Below are 17,697 nucleotides of genomic sequence, written 5' to 3' on the forward strand. Positions count from 1 at the left end.
GCCGTTCGCTCACCCTCCCCCCTCCCTCTCTGGGATGGGGGAGAGAATCAGGAAAGTGAAGCCTCTGAGTTGAGATAAAGACAGTTTATTTAGATAGAAAATAATAATGATAATAATATGTACAAACAAGTGATGCACAATGCAATTGCTCACCACCCGCTGACCATTGCCCAGCCCAACCCCGAGCAGCCGGCCCCCCACCCCGGCTAGCCACCCCTATATATTGTTCAGCATGACATCAGATGGTATGGAATACCCCTTTGGCCAGTTTGGGTCAGCTGTCCTGGGTCTGTCCCCTCCCAGCTCTTGCTGCACCCCCAGCCTGCCTGCTGGCAGGACAGAGCGAGAAGCTGAAAAGTCCTTGGCTTAGTGTAAGCATTGCTCTGCAGCAATTAAAACATCAGCATGTTATCAGCACTCTTCTCATTCTAAATCCAAAACAGAGCACCCTACCAGATACTAGGAGGAAAAATAACTGTCCTAACTGAAACCAGGACATATATATACATGCTTTATTTGAAATCCTTGTGTGTTTTTTTTTTGTTTGTTTTTCTAATCATCAGTAAAGGGCACCTCTCTTATTGTTCTCAGCCTGTCCGTTCAATCAAATAGAAAGGACCAGATTCTTCAAGTCAAGAAACGTTTCCAGGTAGAGGAACTAGATATGGTATTAAGGAATGGTATTTGGTATTAATGGTATATGGTATTAAGGCAGGAAGAAACCAAATGTGCTTTAATAAGAGCAAGTGTAGAGTCCTGCACCTGGGAAGGAACAACCGGAAGTATCAGTACAGGCTGGGGGACGACCTGCTGGAGAGGAGTTCTGCAGAGAAGGACCTGGGGATCCTGGTGGACGACAGGTTGACCAGGAGCCAGCAGTGTGCCCTGTTGGCCAAGAGGGCTAATGGGATCCTGGTGTGCATTAAAAGGAGTGTGGCCAGCAGGTCAAGGGAGGTGATCCTCCCCCTCTACTCTGCCCTGGTCAGGCGTCACCTGGAGTACCGTGTCCAGTTCTGGGCTCCCCGGTACAAAAAAGACAGGCATCTCCTGGAAAGAGTCCAACGGAGGGCCACAAAGATGATACGGGGCCTGGAGCATCTTTCCTATGAGGACAGGCTGAGAGACCTGGGTCTGTTCAGCCTGGAGAAGAGGAGACTGAGGGGGCATCTTATCAATGTCTATAAATACCTGAGGGGTTGGAGACAGAAGGATGTAGCTAACCTCTTTTCAGTGGTTTGTGGGGATAGGACAAGGGGCAATGGCCGCAAAATAGAACACAGGAAGTTCTGCACCGACATGCGAAAGAACTTCTTCACGGTGAGGGAGATGGAGCACTGGAACAGGCTGCCTAGAGAGGTTGTGGAGTCTCCTTCTTTGGAGATATTCAAGGCCCGTCTGGACGCCTACCTGGGCAGCCTGCTCTGAGGATCCTACTCTGCAGGGGGGTTGGACCCGATGATCTTTCGAGGTCACTTTCAACCCCTACAGTTCTGTGATTCTGTATATTTGCTCTCAAGTTAGGACTGTCTACATTGGAGTTATTGTTATGTCCACTATGCTTGCTGAAGTCTCTTGTGACTGGTCCTTTTACAGATCATCACAGAGAGGAAAGTCAGCAGCGAAGATCTTCAGAGAAGTCATCATTCATACCAGTTTTTTTAGCTTCCCTCTCCCATCAGTAGGAGAACTTAGTCCATAAACCTGTACTTTCTCTTAGATTCACTCTAGTTGGGGGAAGCTGAAAATTCATCTTGGATATTGGAAGAATGTTAGCCTTCAATTTTGTGTACATCGGTAAAGGAAGTCACCTAGACTCCTTCACTTTGATGGAGAGAACAGGATAGATAATTGCATTCTGAAGAATTTTGACTTGGGATGCCTGTTTTTCATAGAATCATAGAATGGCCGCGGTTGGAAAAGACCTCAAAGATCATCTAGTTCCAACCCCCCTGCCATAGGCAGGGCCACCACCCACTAGATCAGGTTGCCCAGGGCCTCATCCAACTTGTCTTGAACACTGCCAGGGATGGGGCATCCCGTTTTTCTTCCAGAAAGACTTAAAGCAAAGGCTTTTCCTATGCTCTACGCTAGCCATGTTTTCATATTTAAAAACTTGTTGAGTTGCTCCTTATAGATCAATTTGCTTCCTTTCAAAGCACTATTCTCTGGTCTAGCACTTAAATTATTGTTTAGTCAACCTGATACCACAATATTTGAGGCCAACAAAGGCAGCAAATTTCTTATCCTGTAATAACTAGTCACCAAGCTCCCAAGATGGGAATACTTGGAGGCCAGTGTGAAATCACTAATGGTTATTTATAACTACACTTCTTAAAGGTTGTCTCTTTATTCATGCTCAGTAGTTTTTCCATCTTCTTAATTATCCTATATACAACTTAGAACTAAAGGAGGTGCCAGGAGTAGCTGGTATGACAGAGAGCTACATGCCACTTTGAAGTCTCCTTAGTATTGGGAGGGCATATGAGTTGAAAACCCTCTTACAAGTGCTACTGACTCCAATCATTTTTTATGCATTTTATGACTTTAATATGTATAGTTCATCACTGAGAGCTTTATGTTTAACCTATTATGATTTTTATTTCACTGCTACAAGTAGTAATGCCATGGTATGATCACCAGTATTGTAAAGGGAAAACTACTTGCTTTCTTTACCTAGATATCTGTGGAGTCTGTCCAATTACTGAAGCAAACTTTCCATGCAATTTCTGTGCATTTTTTTTTTTTTCTGAATAAAAATATTTGCCCACATTTTGATAAACAACATAAGCAATAACTGTGAGTGATATAAAATATGGGCACTAAAGTCAAAGCTTTTAAAAATCCTTTTTCTGGGTTTCTGATGGTTTTATGATGGAGCTTCTTTGTAGGGTCTCTGTTTAGATAGAGAAGTCATCACTATGGGCATTTAAATAATATCTGGATATATCTGGAATTGTATATATATCACTATAGAATAAACAGACAGTCAAATCACAGTATACTCTTAGCTCCTATCTGTATTGTTGAAGTCAATGAAAAGAGATGCAGATGTAGGGAAAAAATCGGATGGGTTAGTTTGCCTAACAAGAGTAGACGTTTTCACTTTAAAGGCTACCATTCATAGAGGGAGGAGGCACAATACAATTGAATTTAAATCATTAGTAATTGGTTAGGTTTTGCTTTTTTTTTTTCCAATAAAACAAAGTCTTTGTAAGAAGGACCTACAGTTGGAATATGATAGCTAAAGATAGCTGAGCAATATTTTTCAAATCTTTTTACATATCAGCTAACAAGAGGTAGCAGAGAGTGGAGAGAGGGCAAGAGGCTGCGCTTTTGAACCCTGGTGTATCTGAGTAACTTAAATCCCTAATTCTTGTTATATTGCCTTGGTTTTGCATTAGGATTAATATGTATTTTGTTTGTGTTGTTTTAATAGGTGATGCGGATGACGCTGTCAACACTGAATTGGCGACGGCGAGAAATGGTGAGGTGGTTGGTAACATGTGCAACAGAAGTAGGTATGTTCTGAGATGCTGCTCAAGGGCTCCTGCCTTTTCATGAGTTAATCTTAGATGGCTTGATCTTGCTTATCAATACCGAAGCTCTGCAAATGTCTCCCACTTCCTGTTGATCTATAAAAACCTTTCATATAGAAGATGTTAATTGTAGTAATGTGCTTGAGCACATGATAGAATAGGCACAGGCCAAGTGAGACAATAGTTGAGTAATGTGGTGTGACTTCCTTCCCCTGCAAGGTAGAGGGGTGCATAACCTTATGGGAAATATCACAGATTTCCCCTTCTCCCCTACATGTTGTGTCTAGGTTTGAGGCTGCAGCAGACTTGTGGTTATGGGCTGTTGCATTGTGTTACAACTTTGCTTGCTCTGAAAAGCCAGGTTTGGGTTGCAGGTGAAATAGCTATCTGGTCAGCTGTGGGGAAGAGGAAACAGAAAACTGGTGAATGAAATACTAAGAATGCCTCCCACCATGTAGGAGGCAGGATCTCGTAGAGAGGTTCTTATCTTTTTTTAAGCCCCTAGATAAATCCAAGCTTAGAGTGTAATACAGCTTTGTTATGTGGCTATGACATTATGCAGGCCTCTCTGTGCTGAAAAGCAAAGCAAATACCCATCATTTAACCACACAAGGTGAAAACAAACAAACAAAACAAACAAACAAACAAACAAAAAACCTGCAAAGTGAAGAGATGAAAGACACAGACTCCTGATGGCTCTGGAACAGAAGGCCTTTATTGCCCTTTTTTTCTCCACTACATATACTTTCCCCATAACCTCATGTGCTGTCCACGCGCCCGAATACGTCATACAATTGGTTAGAGACCCTCAGACACACGCCTCAAGCCAGCCATCAATTGGCCACTGTGCAATGCTCATCTTTAACACTGCAGCCAAGTTAATTTATCTCGACCTTGCTCAAGTTTTTGTATCTACTGCTTATTTTCTCATTATCTCTAATTCAGGAGCGTGTGAAACAGCACTAAGCCACCTGCGAATTCCTTTCCCACAACAAAGAACAAAGATGGAAGCAGAACCAGCCTCATATTTAGAGGACAACAGTGGGAGAATAATGCACTCATTAGGACATTCTGTTCATTTCTGTGCTTTGCCATAGATTTCCTGTGTGTCTTGATGAGGCATTCCTTATCTTCTGTATTCCAGTTTATCATATGCAAGTTGCGGATACAGAATCTAAAAGTGAAGATGAGGGCATTAAAAGCTGTGTAGCTATAACAAAGTAATAAAAAAAATCAGTACCTGTGATAGTGGGGACAATATAAATATTATGGTAAGGGAGCAGTTTTAATTGTCACTGGAGGTATTTCTGGAAAGCATGATTCCCTACTGTATTTACTCCTTTTTCATGCATTTGAGTCGGATTGTGTCTCATAGATGCTTCCTGAGATGCTTCATAAGATTACTGCTGCTTATTCTATGGATTAGTTTATTTGTTTTATGCTTAACTGGCAAATTAATGTTGTCAGTAGCTTGGGAAAATACAACTTGCCTTTGTATGCCCTTAGCCAGAAAGCAATTTGTGTCTGCAAATTTTCATGCATTGCTTTTGTTTTATTGCTATTATATCTTTGCTAAGATAATTATTACTGAGAATATCTTACAGATATTAGTACCTGGGTATTATTTTGTGCAGTTGCATATTGGCAAATAAAATGCTGTTTTTAATACTGCTTTAAACTAGTTTAACATATTCTAATAGAAGTATCTCATAAAGAACCTATAATTTCATGCAAAGTACTTTTGAGACTTAATCAAGCAGGGAATCTGTTTATTTAAATGAAGCTCTGGTATTCTCTGTCTATGCTGAATTTTTTCATGAATGAAGGAGTGTGCAGGAAGCATCAGAGTCCTACAGAGAAAATTAGGACCTCTGGGTGTGGTTTAGGTAGGCTCACAGATGTGTGTTAACTGACTCTAGCAATATTAAGGCACTCTAGTTGGCTATAAGGTTAAATTTATGGAACCTATCAGTCACTGTTTCCCCCCTTCCTCTCCCCACCAAACACAAACACACACACACACACACACCAGGAATAAAGTGATACTAAAGAAAATATTTATTTCAGATAATAGCCAGTAGTGTATATTGTTCAGAGTATTTCCTTACTAAGGAGCTTGATGTTCAGGTGCATATGAATTTGATAAAAGATTTATCTGAAAACCTTAGGGGAGGGGGTAGGTAGGATTTATTTTTTTTAAAGCATGCTTAGTATTAAATGCCATGATGTTCTATTAAGTGAGCTATTTAGCATACTTTCATGTTCTTTTGTGCATGCACTGTTCCTTGAGATGCTGTCGCGTTAAGCGGTGTAGCCAATTAAGCATTATGGGTCTGGTCGGACTCAGGGTATTGAACTATCATGGTCACAGATTCACCAATAACATAGCACGCCCTCACTCTAGTCGCTTTCAATGAGAACTGTCATGGCTAGGAACAATGCAATTAAATGCAATTTATTACAGCAAAAGGTACGCAGGTTCTTTGGATTGCTGGAAATAAATTCACTGTCTGCAAAAGCAAGCTACAATGCATGAAACACACAGGTACACACCTGGTATAACCAAGCATTCAAATCTTACCCCACGGCGTCCCAATGAGGGGAGGAGGGGGGGGGAGAGGCCTGTCAACTGATCCCAGAATTCAGAAGGTATCCTTCATGATGGTATCTTCCCTAACAACCCCTCTCTTTTAAGCCAATTTATATTATTTTCTATCTTGAGCTTGAGTGACTCTAGTCAAGCATATCTTGGTTATAATTGGTAAAAAGTTTTCTCGCTTTTGTTTAAAGGTATAGGCTCCGAGAAGTTCACAGCGCATGCTCAGTGAGGGCTGGTTGCACCTTGGAGGCGGGTAGCTTTTGGGATGGAGGTGTGTTTTGGTATTATAATGATATTCTAATGAGCAAAAGTACACTAGAGTAGAGCATTTTGTCAAAAACATGACAGGTTGTTGGCTCAGGGTAGCAAATGTGCAGCTTACTGCTCTCGGTGTGCACAAGAACAATCGAGTCACCACCTGGTCACAGGGCCTAGCCGTGATGTCTCCACTCTACTCTATGCTCCGTACTGTTCCTTCGAGTCAGCACACCAGGTTCCCCTAGTGCTTTGTGAGAAAACTCTCAATAATTTTCTTCTGACAGGATCTTTTCTGTCAAGCTATTTTATTCGTGATTGCAATGGCAGGCATCCTGCAAGCAGGAGTGCACAGTAAAAGTTTATCATAACCTTATATTCTCTATGACCCGACACCTGATTTCTCCCCTGTTTTCTCACTGGATAAGTACTACAGGTTCACAAGCTACTCGATGCTCCTCTATACCATATATGTACAATTTTTTTTGCCCAGCCGTTAATTTATCCTTTTCCTTTTTTCCTTCTTCTCTCGTGACTAGCGGGCCCGTATTTTTTGTTTTTACTGATTTCATACTGCTCATCCTGTTTTTCTTATTTATCCTCTTTATTTTGGGACAGTAGGACCTTCCCCTTATCTGCTTAACTTACTCCACACTGCTATGCTGCACAATCACTTTTGAATATGCAAGGTTAGTGGAATTTTCCATTGCAAAAACACCTTATATTGCAAAAACACAGCTTTGTTTCTCACAATTCCCCCCTCTTCTTTTCTTACTCCTATTGCTGTTTTTGCACCTCTTCACATACCGCACTCTTGAGTTTTTCCAACATTAAGGCACAATATCCTTCTTTCGATGTCACAGGGGATGACAGATATACAATGCCATCATTACTATAATACCAACAAATAGTTTGTCTGAGCCAATTCCATTCAGGTAAGCACGAAGTTAGTTTCTCCCAAATGTTTCTAAATCCCCAGGAAGTGCCATCTTGAGCCACTCTATGTAGGATCTTGTTGTTTTTGTTGTTGTTGTTGTTGTTGTTTTTTCCCAAATATTTTTGAGATCAGTCAAATTTGTCCCATTTGATCTACATAGATAGAGCAACTAGCATTAATTACAGTGCACGATCCTCCTTGTGAGGTTATTAATAAATCTAATACCATTCAATTCTGGAGTACTTTTTTTGCAAACTTATCTCCTTTTTCTTGCATCCAGAGTGTTATTTTCTAGTTCTGCAATTATAGCTGAGACATTTACAATAGTGTTTTCTAATTCACTCACCCCTAACAAAGATAAAAACCACCTTGCAAAATTGTGAAATGCTAGAGAATTTTACTAGAGGATTATCTGGAGTCTGCTTAAGTCTGCGTGTGGTCTCAAGGGGGCTTTGGCTTTGTGGGTCTTCAATAATAGTTACATTTGGAATTATTGCCTCCAGGGTGCAAGCTCCCTTCCATCCTAGGGGCAATACCTTCCTGGCTTTATGGCCACATAGCCAGTACCAACCCTTCTCATTCAGGAAAGACCATCCGGTTACAGGATTCTCATGTTATATCTGGTGTGCATTATGTATATTAGCATTCCTATAGCTACCATATTTGGTAAAGTGTGGATTATTCCCTACTTCATGGATAATATTTTCACACCCAGGGTCAGCAATATTGCCTCCTGAGTTTTCTATCAATGCTGTTTAAAAGGCACCTTTGATAACACAGTATATTGTAGCCAGGATTATGTGTAGGGAGTTCAACTTCAAAATCTATTCCTTCCTGGGACTGAGTATGATCCGTTGTTTTTAGAAATCTAGAGAATCCAGACACAGTTGCTGCTGGTAAAAAGCAATCAGGGACAAGGCCTTTTCAGTCTTTCTAGGCATCTGGGTACAAATCCAACAATTCTTTCGAGAGAGAATTCAAGAGATGTTCTGGATTAATTGGAAATGATGAATTTTCCCTCCATTCTATCACTAATCCCTTGAGAATAGGTATTACTAAAATAAACTTAAAATACATCATTTCTATATATATATATACACCCCTCTAATAATTAAGAAATAATAATTAAGATAAACAATAAAAATCACAAACTAATAAGGATTCTTCCGGTGAGGATTAAATACAACCCCCTTCTTTTTTTTTCTCCCACTTCCAGGGAGTGTTCCCTGGAAACACTCTAATTCTGTGTAATTCAATCCCTTTTACTCATTAATTCATTAAGAATTCTTCTAATGAGAAGTTAAAGGTTTACAATAGATAGTTTCAACAATTTTAACCTTAGAAGTCTTTGTTAATGCAGTCTCTCAGGTATCAGGGTTAACTGATGCTTTAACCCAGGTATGAGTCCACCGTTTCTCAGCCGTTCTTACTGTCGTCTCAATAGTCAGGAGCACTTGGAACAGTCTGTCCCACTCAGGTTGCAGTTTCAGTTCTCTCCATGTTCTCATCAGAACACAGTCTCCTTCTCGGAATGGATGGATCAGGGCTTCCAAGGGTGGGGTTTGAGCTAACAGTCCACAGGTCCTGAGATGATGAAGAGGACAACAGCCCAAGTATATAGTTCTTAAGAAAAACATCTTTTGTCTCAAATTGAGGTAATTCATTCCCTTTGTCCATGTACAGCAAACCAAATAATATTTCATATGGTTAAACTCCCACATCTTTTCTTGGTGCAGTTTGAATTCAGAGAAGTGCCAAAGGTAAGCACTTTGTTTGGGGAAGCCAAGTTTCCAGAACTTAAGTCAATTGCTTCTTTACTGTCTGATCCGCTCCACCCTTCCAGAAGAGGAAGGATGCCAAGGAGTGTGAAATTTCCACTTAATTCATAGAGTCCACATTAGCCTTTGCAATATTTCTGACATAAAGTGATTTCCTTTCAGAGACAATATTTCTGATTTCCAATCAGAGTCAATATTTTCAACAAAGACTACAAAGTATTTAAATCTACCTACTCTAAGGAGTTCTGTAAAATCTACCTGTATATTTTGGAAGTGTTGAATTCCTGGTTCTCGCCCTCCTTTGGGCTGACTGCGGGTAATTTTCCTATTTACCTTTTGACATACTACACAACTCCTGCGTACTTGTTCAGCCAGAGTATATATATTCCTACACATACATATTTCCATAGCACAGCGTCACACGTTGCTTGAATTCCCCAATGACCCTCTTGATGTAAAACATTTAATATTTGCCTCATTAACACTTTATTCCGCATTTCTCTCCCATCAGGGGGTATCTGTTTCCCTTTGGACTTTGTGACTCCTAATTCCTCCCCGAATCCTCTCTGGATTTATTCTTCATTCTCCCTCAGACACTAGATGCCCTAAATGCTTGACTTCTCTTTCTACGTATTGTAATTTATTTTCCAATACTTTCAAGTCCTGTTTTCCCAGAAAGTTGAATAGCTTTTCAGTGGCTTCCTTCACAACTGTTTTCTCCTGTCCTAACAATAAAAGATCATCCTCATATTGTAACAGTAACACCACCTCGGGAGGCTGGAATTGCTCTGAAATTTCTTCTAGAACTTGCCCAAATAAATCAGTGGCCCTGTAAACCCCTGAGGTAGAATTGTCCATCTGTATTGCTGCTTCCACCCCACTTCAGGGTCTTTCCACTCAAAGGCAAATATATCTTTGCTCTCGGGGTCTGAGAGTACCCCATTAATAACACCATTAATCCAGCCTAACAATTTACTATTTGAATGCCCAATTTCATTATCAAATCCTTTCCCAACAAGTTAGTCTCTGCCTCGGGTGCATACAATAATTGCCCAGTGATCATTCTATCCCTAGTCTCAGCTTGGTATCCCCAAAAAGTAGCACTGTTATCCCAACCCCCTTCTACCCCATCACATTTAGGGTTTCATTAGTTAATTTAATCCCTGATACTTTACAGGCCAGCAATGACCTAGCTGCCCTAGTGTATTGGGTTCACATGGCAAGGTTCCGGTAGTGGGCGGGATGGGGGGCGGCTGCAGTGGTAGCCTCTGTGAGAAGAATCCAGCAGCTGCCCCATGTTAGATAAGGGCCAGTTTCAGCCAGCTCCAAAGGGGCCCTCTGCCACCCAGAGCCAAGCCATGAACAATGCAGTTTATGCATCTGTGAGAAGACATCCAAGAAAATGGGGAAAAAAAAAAACTGCTGCACAACAGCAGCTGGGAGAGTGAGGAGTGAGAAACCTCCATGCAGACACCAAGGTCAGTGCAAGGAGAGGGAGGAGGTGCTCCAGGTGCCGGAGCCAAAGCCCCCCCACGGCCCACAGAGAGGCCCCTGGTGGAGCAGGCCGACTCCCCCTCCCCACAGCCCATGGTGTAACACAGCAGAGTAGATTTCTATGCTGCAGCCTGTGGAGAGGAGCCCAGGAAGTCAGGGGAGGTCCCCATGGGGTCCCAAGCTGGACCAACCCGCTCCTGATGAATAGACCCCGAGGCACACCTCAAGCAGCACCCAAAGAGCCCGTTTTTCACTGCCTGTGGAGAAAATGCCAATTTCTCTGTTAAGGGGTGTAGCTGATTAACCGTTATGGGTCTGGTAGGATTCAGGGTATTGAACTATCGTGGTCACGGACTCACCAGTAATGTAGCACACCCTCACTCTAGTCGCTTTCAATGAGAACTATCGTGGCTAGGAACAATGCAATTAAGTGCAATTTATTAGAGCAACAGGTACACGGGTTCTTTGGATAGCTGGTGATAAATTCACTGTCTGCAAAAGCAAGCTAGCATGCATGAAATACACAGGTAAACACCCTGGCTATTAATGCATTAAAAAGGAACAAAGACACTAGAAATTTCTACATTTCCATGGAGACACCCAGTATAACCAAGCATTCAAATCTTACCCCACGGCGTCCCAATGAGGGGAGGAGGGGGGGGGAGAGGCCTGTCAACTGATCCCAGAATTCAGAAGGTATCCTTCATGATGGTATCTTCCCTAACAACCCCTCTCTTTTAAGCCAATTTATATTATTTTCTATCTTGAGCTTGAGTGACTCTAGTCAAGCATATCTTGGTTATAATTGGTAAAAAGTTTTCTCGCTTTTGTTTAAAGGTATAGGCTCCGAGAAGTTCACAGCGCATGCTCAGTGAGGGCTGGTTGCACCTTGGAGGCGGGTAGCTTTTGGGATGGAGGTGTGTTTTGGTATTATAACGATATTCTAATGAGCAAAAGTACACTAGAGTAGAGCATTTTGTCAAAAACATGACAGGTTGTTGGCTCAGGGTAGCAAATGTGCAGCTTACCGCTCTCGGTGTGCACAAGAACAATCGAGTCACCACCTGGTCACAGGGCCTAGCCGTGATGTCTCCACTCTACTCTACACTCCGTACTGTTCCTTCGAGTCAGCACACCAGGTTCCCCTAGTGCGATAGCATCTAAGGTTGGAGGCCTAGGGAACACTTAGGTAATGCAGCTACACTACACCCTGAGAGCTTCTTCAATGCTGTACGTTTTCTTTAAAATGTGAATATTAGTTTAATTTTCCTAGTCACTCTAGGCAATTACTCCACAGATGTACACTGAGAAAATAAGTTAAAATTACCTTTTAAAAATGTTCAACGTGAGGGCTGCTTTTAAGTGATGTGATGAGACCAAATGAGCCAGAACTTGTTAACCAAATTGTTTTAAATAACAAGTAAAACAGCTCATTTTTTACACCAAGGGATTAAAGCTTATCTTTTTTTGTTGTTGTTGTTATTCTCTGCATTTCAATGATTGTTACAGAGTTTGCACAGTAGCCTTTGTTTTAATGTCCCTTTCCAGCCTGTTATCTGGGTTGGCCTTTCTTGCTGAGGCACATCCCCTTGTACGTACTGGTAAGTTCCTAGACTTTGCTAAAAACGTTATCTGTTGCTGAACATCTGTATCTGCTAGGCTTTATCAGTTATCGCTAATCCTTTTTTTCTTTCCAAGGTGTTTATGCACTGGATAGCATCATGCAAAGCTGGTTTACACTTTTCACTCCAACAGAAGCCACTAGTATTGTTGCTACAACAGTGATGTCCAACAGCACCGTTGTCCGTCTGCATCTGGACTGCCATCAGCAGGAGAAGTTGGCTGGCAGTGCTAGGACGCTTGCTCTACAGTGTGCCATGAAGGATCCTCAAAACTGTGCCCTCTCTGCACTGACTTTATGTGAAAAGGATCACATAGCTTTTGAGACTGCTTACCAAATCGTTCTAGATGCTGCTACAACTGGCATGAGCTACTCACAACTTTTTACTATAGCACGATACATGGAACACCGTGGTTACCCCATGCGGGCCTATAAGCTGGCAACTTTGGCCATGACGCATCTCAACCTGAGTTACAATCAGGATACACACCCTGCTATTAATGATGTTCTGTGGGCATGTGCGCTCAGCCACTCCCTTGGGAAAAATGAGCTAGCAGCTATAATACCTCTGGTAGTCAAAAGTGTCAAATGTGCAACAGTACTGTCAGACATTTTACGTAGGTGTACTTTGACCACTCCTGGCATAGTGGGACTTCATGGAAGGAGAAACTCTGGTAAGCTCATGTCACTGGACAAAGCCCCTCTAAGGCAACTCTTGGATGCCACGATTGGAGCCTACATTAATACAACTCATTCACGTCTCACTCACATCAGCCCTCGACACTATAGTGAGTTTATAGAGTTCCTTAGCAAGGCCCGAGAGACCTTCTTAATGGCTCATGATGGACATATCCAGTTTACACAGTTTATTGACAACCTAAAACAAATCTACAAAGGCAAAAAGAAACTGATGATGTTGGTTCGTGAACGTTTTGGTTGATGAAAATGAGTGAATGTGGATGGGGGGTTGGGGGGAGGGAAAGGGTGGTTTGTTTCTACTTGAGCCTGCCTTTGTATCCTTTTTAACTTAAAGAAACAGAGCCACATTGGTATTATATGTGTATAGTTATATTGAGTTTGCAAACTAAACTGTCATGTTGTGAAAGTTTGTGTGTTTATTTTTTTTTTCTCCTTTTTCTGTTATGTATGAGAGAGAGAGGTTAAAAAAGGTTTAGTTTACACTGAGTATATGTTGTCAAGTGGCAAAAGCCCACATCGCTCTCCTGTTCTTTCTGTATACATTCACAGCCTCAAAAACAAGCATATATTGCAATGGCTTTAACAAACAAACAAAACACCTCCATCCTGTGATAAGTACCTCAAATGGATCCAGCTTTACTCCTTTGTAACTCATCCTTACATTTCAGCATATTTAAACAAAGCAACAAATGAAATACAAATAGTTATAAGGCTGACCACGTGGCTTTGCAGTGTTGTTCATCCAGAAGCATGGCACACAATGCTTGTGCATGTGGAAACTTAGCAACTGTCAACATACATTCTCAGGGATTTATCAAAAAAATAATAAAAAAAGAATGAGAGCATTTATTGTACTGTATATATATTATAGTATATGTCTGAATACTGAAAAATATAACATTAATTTATAAAAAAAAAATCTATGTAATGCAAAATACTTGAAGCTGCAGTAGCTTGGTTTTAAACAAAAAAGAAAACCTATGAGAAGGATTAAAGTGCGCCTTGCTTCAGGGTTGGCTCAGGTGGTGAACTATATGCTGGGCATCTATGCAGAGCCACCTGCATAGTTGGACTGATACCTATTGGGGGAAGGTGTTTTTTTTAATATATATATATTTATACAACTTGTGTATACGTATATATATATATACATGCTTGTAACAGGCACTATAGTAAAGAGGGGCAACAAAAAATAAGCAGCGAGAGTAGCAGGCCTTAGCATTAAGAATACAGTATGCCAGAACTGGGGTTTGTGCCTCCTAGCCTAGAAAGCTTAAAGAAATATCCTTTTGACACAAAACACATAATGTTTTCCAAAATGATTGACATGACATATGCCTTTGCAGTGAGCTAACCTTTGTGCACAAATAACATATATATATTATATATATACACACCTTCTGCATAGGTATTTTGACTTTGTGCAGGACAGAAAGTTGTGTAGGTATGTATGACTGTTCTACTTTTCAGTTTGTTTTTTAAATATATTTTATTTTCTCTAGAATTACTCAAACAAAAGCAGCCTTCTATCTTGCCTTGTCTTAATGCTTTAAAATAACCAAACTGAAGATCTAATTACCAAACTGTTCATTATATTATTAAATACCAACTTTGGTTACAGTACAGTGTCTTTACTTTAGCTGATGGTTCTGTATCCTTGTGCTCTTAAAAGCAGTTTTTATGTTTTGGTGCAAAAGTTGTCCAGTGTCTCTTGTTCCCTTCATTAGAGAACATGATAGAGGTATGTTTGGTAGGTATTTTTGTTTAGAAAAACTATTTCATGCTCTCCATTTTATTTATTATAATAGGTAAAAAGGTTGTACTTGATCATCCATGTAAACATACTCATGAAGTTGAAAGTAATTAAGATTTGATACACTTATATCAATTTATTTATGTAACTAAATCACTGTTTTATAAACTTGTTAATGATCAACAGTTGTGTTTTTTTTGATTAAAATTAGTTTTTTGAAAGTTTATTCTGCCTCCTTTATATTGTTTGTTACTGGAGTTGAATTGTGAATGGATGGTTTGTAGATCCTAAATGCCCAGCTTACAACTTTGGTCCATTATAGTGGTAAGCAATATGATCACCAAGAATAGGAAAGAAATGTTTTGTTCCTCAAAAATCTGCTGATTAGTGGCAGTGCTCACAAGTGCACCAGCTTCCGTGCAAAAGATGGAAGTAGACTTGGTGCATCATAGGAGGCACAAAATGCTGCCTGAAATTGAAAGATGTATGGTCTATAGACTTGGCATATTGCCCTGGTGGGATGGTAGAGTGCCATGTTCACACTTCATGGATTATTTAGGTGGGCGTGAGAGTTGAGATGTACTGCAAATAAAAACAAGGACAGTTATTGCTGTTCTTTGATTGGCTTTTCATGTTGTGTATATGTTGTGTATTCTGAACTGTGCAGCTCACTCCACACAGCATGGAGACTTTGCTCACAGCTGAGAGCTAATATACCTGCTTTTTGGGAGCCCTTGCTCTGTGTAAGCTTTCTAGCCCTCAGTGAATAATAGGATATGTCATGGTTGAAAATTGAAGAGGGGAGTTTTTTACTTTGCCAAGATCTTTATTATCTTAGGCGTGTTATATGTCATATTTGACTATATGATCTGAAGACTTGCATTTTCTTTTTTAGTATGTTCAGCTGAAAAGAGAATTAGCATGCAGCAAGCAATTATCAAAGATGCCAGTGTACCCATGAATTCTGACAGTGAGACTTGTGTCACCGGAAGATTAAAGAGGAAAAGGTCTGAATCTTTGTACAAATTTTCATGTAAATATGAGTCTTTACCAAGTCTTCCTAACAGCTGAGTTGTCCTGACCTGTAGTACTAGTGTTCTCTAGCTTCTGCAACTTCTATCCCTTCCAAGTATTGGATTCTCATTACGTTTTGAAGTTTCTCATGAATTTTCAGACAAAAAGAAACAATGGGATACCCCATTCTGTAGCAGGGTCGGCATGGTTTTCTTTTGCCTCTTAAAAATAATTCAATATTATGGATATTGTGGACTATGGAAATTGCAAAACAGAAGCCTGTTTGAAGAGAAGGCTTTATAATTAAATGCATTCCCAATGGTTGGAACCTGCTTTTGATGAGCAGAATGGCTTATACTTCCTTCAGAATGGATGGAAGTTTATTTCATGTCCTTTCATGACTGACTGATATCTCTTGTGCATCTTTAGTGGTGCTGCACAGTACAGTTCACACTATGTTAAAAACCTTCATGGACCAACAGAGACTTGGCCAATATCTCTAGTTTAGATATGTACTACTCTTGTTTTGTGGAGGTAGGGAGAGTCCAGGGAAAAGATTCCAGGAAAAAAAAAAAATCTCAAGCCTCTTTTGGTGAAAACTGTGATCAAATATTTCTAATGTAATTTCTAAAATTACATATTTGAATTAATTTTGGAGTATAAGGAAACCTAATCAAAATACGTCTCAAATTACTTATCTTCTCTTCAGAGCTATATCTTCGAGGTATGCAACTGAACACCACTGTTATCATTGTTTCAAAATGCTACAATTTTTTTCAACACTACCTTAAATGAGAACGTTTTTTTCTTTTAAATCCGGAGTCTCTGTTTAGTACTGAAAGAAACTGAACATAATTCTCCCATATCATAGACTAACATTGAATCTTCATTATTTTGGTGAGTTGAGTAAACTCCTGAAAGATGTGATATTCATTCTGTATTATGAGATTATTATGTCTTATGGCCCAAGAAACTGACTTTCCTTTACAGTCTATTGATTCTGCCAGAACATAATTCAGCAGAGATTTTTATTATCTAAATGATATTATTTTCATTTACCTTTTTAGTGTTTCAACACTTCATTTCCACATCATTTTCCCTTTAGAGAAAAACTGCACAGCTTTTCAGCGTTAAAGAGAAAAGGCACCTATGGGAGATTCAGACTTCAGATACTAAGGCGCAACTGAAATCCAAGACAGCTTAGCTTCCATCTCAGTACTTCATGTCTTATTCTCAAAATCTTTTGGTTTTAATGCCATGGCAGTAAAGCTAAATCTGGATTTGCATGTACATCACAAAGGGTATATTAGATTTTTTTAAAGAGAAACTGTAGGTAATATTCTGAAGCTAGAGCTGTGACTACAAGACAGGGTCTGTAGATCACCATGGTTGTCTAGTAGAACTGATGGAGCTCTTTAAAAATTATGAATTTGCTAATATATGCAATCAGTACTTTGGATGACCAATCAACAGTTTTTGCTGTACAGATTAAATCCTGGAGGCCTTTTTTTTTTATTTTTTCTCTCTTTTTTTGGAATATCAAAAAGCAAAATTGGCTTCCTAGTATTTTTAAGTATAGAAGATACTCTGAGTGCTTTGTAATAGTAAATTTCTATTCGACAAAAAAAAAAAAACATATTCCATCATTTCCTTTGTATATCCATACTAAGTTTCACGTTGCAAGCTTTCAAAAATCTCTGTGAAAGTCACTTTTCAATAATGCTTTAGTGTTCTGTCAGTTTAGTTTGAGCTGCAATTTTCTTTCAGGTTTCTCTAGTAGCAATTAAGTTTTTATATAAGTACGTATAAGTAACATAAGTACATCAAAACTGGGGTGCAGTTTACACAGAGGGAAATTTTATTTTTTGAATTGTGCCAATTTCAATATGTAGTTCCATAGAGTAGATTTGCACTATAAGTAAATTTATTTCACTAAGAAACCTTCATTTTGATTTTAAATATGGATGTCCTGGTTTCAGTCAGGACAGTTATTTTTCCTCCTAGTAGCTGG

The 17,697-nt window shown here is 39.9% G+C and overlaps 1 protein-coding gene and 1 long non-coding RNA gene across 2 annotated transcripts in view; both read left to right on the forward strand.

The window, feature by feature from the left end:
* LOC118159699 (zinc finger SWIM domain-containing protein 6-like) overlaps positions 1-13,748 on the forward strand; it is a 158,098-nt gene extending 144,350 nt beyond the window's left edge. Inside the window, exons 11-13 of the mRNA XM_035314263.1 lie at positions 592-667; positions 3,437-3,518; positions 12,298-13,748. Coding sequence (XP_035170154.1) covers positions 592-667; positions 3,437-3,518; positions 12,298-13,160 — 1,021 coding nt within the window. The 3' untranslated portion in view covers positions 13,161-13,748. The remainder of the gene's footprint in view (positions 1-591; positions 668-3,436; positions 3,519-12,297) is intronic.
* LOC118159700 lies at positions 4,534-6,445 on the forward strand. The gene is made up of 2 exons (XR_004747211.1): positions 4,534-4,837; positions 4,894-6,445. It is a non-coding gene; the product is annotated as an uncharacterized LOC118159700 (long non-coding RNA).
* Positions 13,749-17,697: the final 3,949 nt, after the last annotated feature.

This window comes from Oxyura jamaicensis, unplaced genomic scaffold (assembly GCF_011077185.1).
Source record: "Oxyura jamaicensis isolate SHBP4307 breed ruddy duck unplaced genomic scaffold, BPBGC_Ojam_1.0 oxyUn_random_OJ71687, whole genome shotgun sequence".
Taxonomy (NCBI): domain Eukaryota; kingdom Metazoa; phylum Chordata; class Aves; order Anseriformes; family Anatidae; genus Oxyura; species Oxyura jamaicensis.